The sequence below is a fragment of the Condylura cristata genome, unplaced genomic scaffold, assembly GCF_000260355.1.
Source record: "Condylura cristata isolate star-nosed mole 26May11 unplaced genomic scaffold, ConCri1.0 scaffold00008, whole genome shotgun sequence".
Classification (NCBI taxonomy): Eukaryota; Metazoa; Chordata; class Mammalia; order Eulipotyphla; family Talpidae; genus Condylura; species Condylura cristata.
In genome coordinates, this window is record NW_004567109.1 from 23,641,563 (window position 1) to 23,645,436 (window position 3,874).

The following is a 3,874-nucleotide window of genomic DNA, read 5'->3' on the forward strand; positions in this document are numbered from 1 at the left end:
CGGGAGATCTGGGGTGCCTGTACTTAAAGAGGAGGTGAGGAAGGAAGGAAGGGCCCTCCAGAACCAGGGGGTCCCCGAGAGGCCAGGGCCCAGGACTGTGAAGCTGGCCCTGGCCGCAGCCTGCTTGGGCAGGGTCGTGCTGAGAGCCCAGGGACGCACCTGTGCCGTCTGCATGGGTGGAGCAGCCAGGGGGAGCCCGCCAGAGAGGCCACCTCCAGCCTTGGCTTTCCGTGTTTACTCTTTTTTTAAGGATAATTGCTAAACATACAGTGAGCCTCTGCTTCCCGGACAGCCCACCCCGATTACCAGTGGGTGGCTAGTAGCCATTTCTCTCCTTCCTCTCACGCTCTGCCGCCAGAGGATTTATTCGGAAGCAGGTCTCAGGCAGCGTTATCAGCCCAGCCATAACATCTCAACGTTTCTCTGAAAGAGAAGGGCTGTGTTTTTATTATCATAGCGAAAAACAGGAACAATGATTCCTTCATGGCATCAAATAGTCTCCTGCTGTGCTGGTGATTCTCGGTGGCTCCCAGTGGACCTTGCTGAAACTGGCCCTTAGGCTGGTTCCTTCTCCAGGAGACGATAGGAGCAGAAGTGAAGAGTCAATGAGTGTCCACGTTTGCGCGCGTCTTGGCCTTGCCGTTCCTGCACACCTCCATTTTTTAATCCTGTTTTAATTGTTCCCCAGATGAGTAAGCTCCATGGAGCTCCACCACGACCACCAGGGAGCACCACCCGGCCGGTCTGGCCATTAGCCGAACCTTCATTTTCTGGCCTATAAAATCTACTTTTTTTTAAAAGATTTATTTATTTATTCGTACAGACCTGGGGTACAGGCCAGAGATGCGGAAGTTGAGAGGATTCACCAGGGACAGAGTGGGGAGCAGAAAAGGCCGACTGATGAAGTACACTGCTGAGGGGAGCAGTGGGCGGGTCAGGAGAGGTCTGCCAGGCCATGTGGTCACCTCCGGGGCAGGCGGGAATCGAACTCATGCGGAAGTGGCTTTCGCTTCTCAGTGCTGTGCTTTAACCCGCTGCGCCACCAGGGAGGGCCCTATAAAATCTACTTTCATTCAGTGTGAGACGGGGAGCACCTACTATGTGCTCAGCCCCTTCTGCTAAGTAACAGAAACCCAACCAAGATGGCTTTAAAGCTCTAATTGGCTTTATTAAATAAAGCAAGTAGGAAGGCACTACAGAAAAATGCTTCAGACCTGTTGTTTATTTTTTTTTTAAACACTTCAAAGAGGCCTCGAGCCAGGTGCTTGGCTCCTCAAGGAATGAGTGCAGATCACCTGGGGGTCTGTAACTCAGAGGGGCTGTCACAGGGGGCAGTCTGAGGTCGGCAACCTCAAAGGAGCTGGCCTAGGTTCTAGCAAGCCTGCAGGGACAGTTGTGTGGTGAAGCAGGGAGGGGAAGCCCCAGGGGCTGAGCCCAGCTCTGGGGAGAGAGCGGGGGTGCATAAGAGTTGCCACTTGGGAGCATGTGTGTCTGGGGAACGCGGTGCCCGGGGACAGCCAGGTTTTGGTTAGCACGAGAAGTTGAAGGGACTGGTCAGAGGAGAGAAATACAGGGAATTTTGCCTGAGTTTCAGATGGAAAGATTTGGAAGATTGGAGGAGTTGACTAGATCAGAATGAGCTGCTGACAGAGCCCTAGAATCACACCAGTAAGCAGCAGTGGTAAATGTCAGTTGGGCACAAACTTATGATAGGGCTGTTGGCTTTCCTTCACTCACTCGATCCTCTTCCACTCTCTGAAAGACTTAGTCCTCAGCGCTGCCTGGGGAGAGCAGCAGGACAGACGGGAACCCGGGCCTGGCGCAGTCTTCCCCGGGAAAGCCCTGGAAGGCAGCATATCCCCGGTCATGCCGTAGCAGTAAGGGAAGCCCCTTGTCCTCAGGCCCCGGCTCTGATCTGCACACAGGGCTTCATGGGCCGCCCCAGGCCTGAGCGTGGATTGCATCAGGACAGAGGGTGACTAAGCCACCCCACCCTGGGCCAGGGCTGGACCTCAGTGACTCACGCTGCCTGTCCTCAGGTGCCTAGGACCTAGGTGCCATACAGGGGTGGGGGGCTGGAGTCTGTAGGAACAAGTCTGGAAGCTTACGTCTCCTAAGCCTTGGAAGAAGTAAAGAGGCACAGTCCTCTGGGATGGGGAAAGGGGATGAGAGTTAGTCCAAATCCCGGGCAGGGAGGGCGGCACGCCATGGCACTTCCAGAGCAGCAGCATCATTGTTGGCACCGCTGGCAAGTCTCGTTTCCCACGGTCACCGAGCGGGAAGGGAGGCGGTTGTGCAGTGCAGGATGGGGAGGGCGCGGGAGCCCCAGGAGAAGGTGCGTGAAAGGCCCCCTCCAGCGGCCACGGCCGGCTGCCTGCCTGACGGCTCCCCCGCTCCCCTTGCAGTCCTGGACGCACAATATTCAGCGAGAGAAAGAGTTTCTGCGGAAGCTGGTGAAAGCGCGGGTCATCACCGATCTAACCAGCGGCATCTGAGGTGGGCCCAACACGCGGCCACAGAGTCCAGGCACCACCGGGGACACGCAGCGATCGCCACCATCTGCCACTTCATCGGCCTCGGCCTGGCGCCTCCTGAGAGGCGTGGGAGTCTTCAGGCCCAGAGAAGGACAGTGCCAAGTGACCCCAGGGTGGCGAGGCCCTGGGGAGCAGCCAGAGCTGTGTCTGCTCAGGCACCAGCACTGGGCCTCCTGCCCAGCCGGGCCCTTGAGCCGGAGGGACCAGAGGCCTCTGGCTGTGCCCGGCAGGCCCAGCATGCAGGAGGTGGGACGCTCGGCAGCGAGGCTGCTGCCAGAATCATTTCTGCAATCAGTGTTTGGTGTATTATCATTTTGTGAATTGGGGGCGGGGGGAGGGCAGGGAGGGATAATTTATTTTTAAATAAGGTTCTAGATGTCGTGTGTCCACTGGCCACGCAGAAGCAGGCCCCCGAGAGGCCCATCAGGCAGGCAGGGGGCCCCAGTGGCCCCTGTGGGGTGGGAGTGCCGGGATTAGCCTGTACCTAACTCCTGGCTACAGCGAGGGGCAGGGTCTCATGACAGGCCCTGCCCGCTCAGGACACTCTTGATCTTTCTTGGGGAGAACGATGAGGTATTCCCACTCAGCTGTCTCGAGCTGGGCCCCAGGGGACCTCTGCAGCCATTCTTTAAACCAACAAGCTGGCCCCTGGGCTGGAGCAGAGCAGACTTCAGCACTCGGGAGGGGAGGCCTGGCCCATCCAGGGGGAACTGCCTCGCTCTCCAGCTGCAGCTGATCCACAGGACCGTGCCCCAGGCCCGGGCTGACCAACTGGCAGCTCCCCTGGGGTTCAGTGAGACTGCCAGGTCTGCCTTCAGTCTGGACCCAAGGGAAGTGAGGCTCAGAGCCCTTGCCCAGGCTGGGCAGCCATCCTGGAAGCAATAAAGCTCTTCCCTGAACCTGGCCTCCTCTGCTTCCTCTGACCTTCCTGGAAGAACAGCAGTCTGGGCCTCAGCTACATCCAAGGGCCATCTCCCTGGCCCACAGGTTCCCAGGTTCTTTCACGGAAGGCCTGGCTGGGCAGCCATACGAACCTTCTTGGCCTGAGCTACCCTGTGCCTCCTAAAGGAACCAGAGGGCGTGCACGAAGCCTGCCGCCCTAGCTCAGTCCCCGCGTCAGCACAGCCCCAGCTGGACAAGGGCCAGATTCCCGCCAGCATAGGAAAGACACTGCCAAGCCCAGGCCCACGGACCTTCCCCACTCCCAGCTCTCCTGGCTCTAGCCCCTGGCGCTCACTACCTCAGAGTCCCGGAACTGAGCCCTCTCTTCCCCAGCACCCCGACAGGCCTGAGGATGGGGCCAACACACCTGCACCTGCAACCAGTGGGTGAGCTTTCTG

The 3,874-nt window shown here is 58.5% G+C and overlaps 1 protein-coding gene across 4 annotated transcripts in view; it reads left to right on the forward strand.

Moving 5' to 3' along the window:
• The window catches only part of ST3GAL3 (ST3 beta-galactoside alpha-2,3-sialyltransferase 3), a 144,765-nt gene extending 141,333 nt beyond the window's left edge, over window positions 1-3,432 (forward strand). For 2 of the 4 annotated variants that reach the window (XM_012722386.1, XM_012722387.1), the window contains one exon: window positions 2,406-3,432. In XM_012722386.1, the coding sequence (XP_012577840.1) occupies window positions 2,406-2,854 (449 nt within the window). In that variant the 3' untranslated portion in view covers window positions 2,855-3,432. The remainder of the gene's footprint in view (window positions 1-2,405) is intronic. The other 2 variants (XM_004678896.2, XM_004678897.2) reach the window with 1 other exon arrangement.
• Window positions 3,433-3,874: the final 442 nt, after the last annotated feature.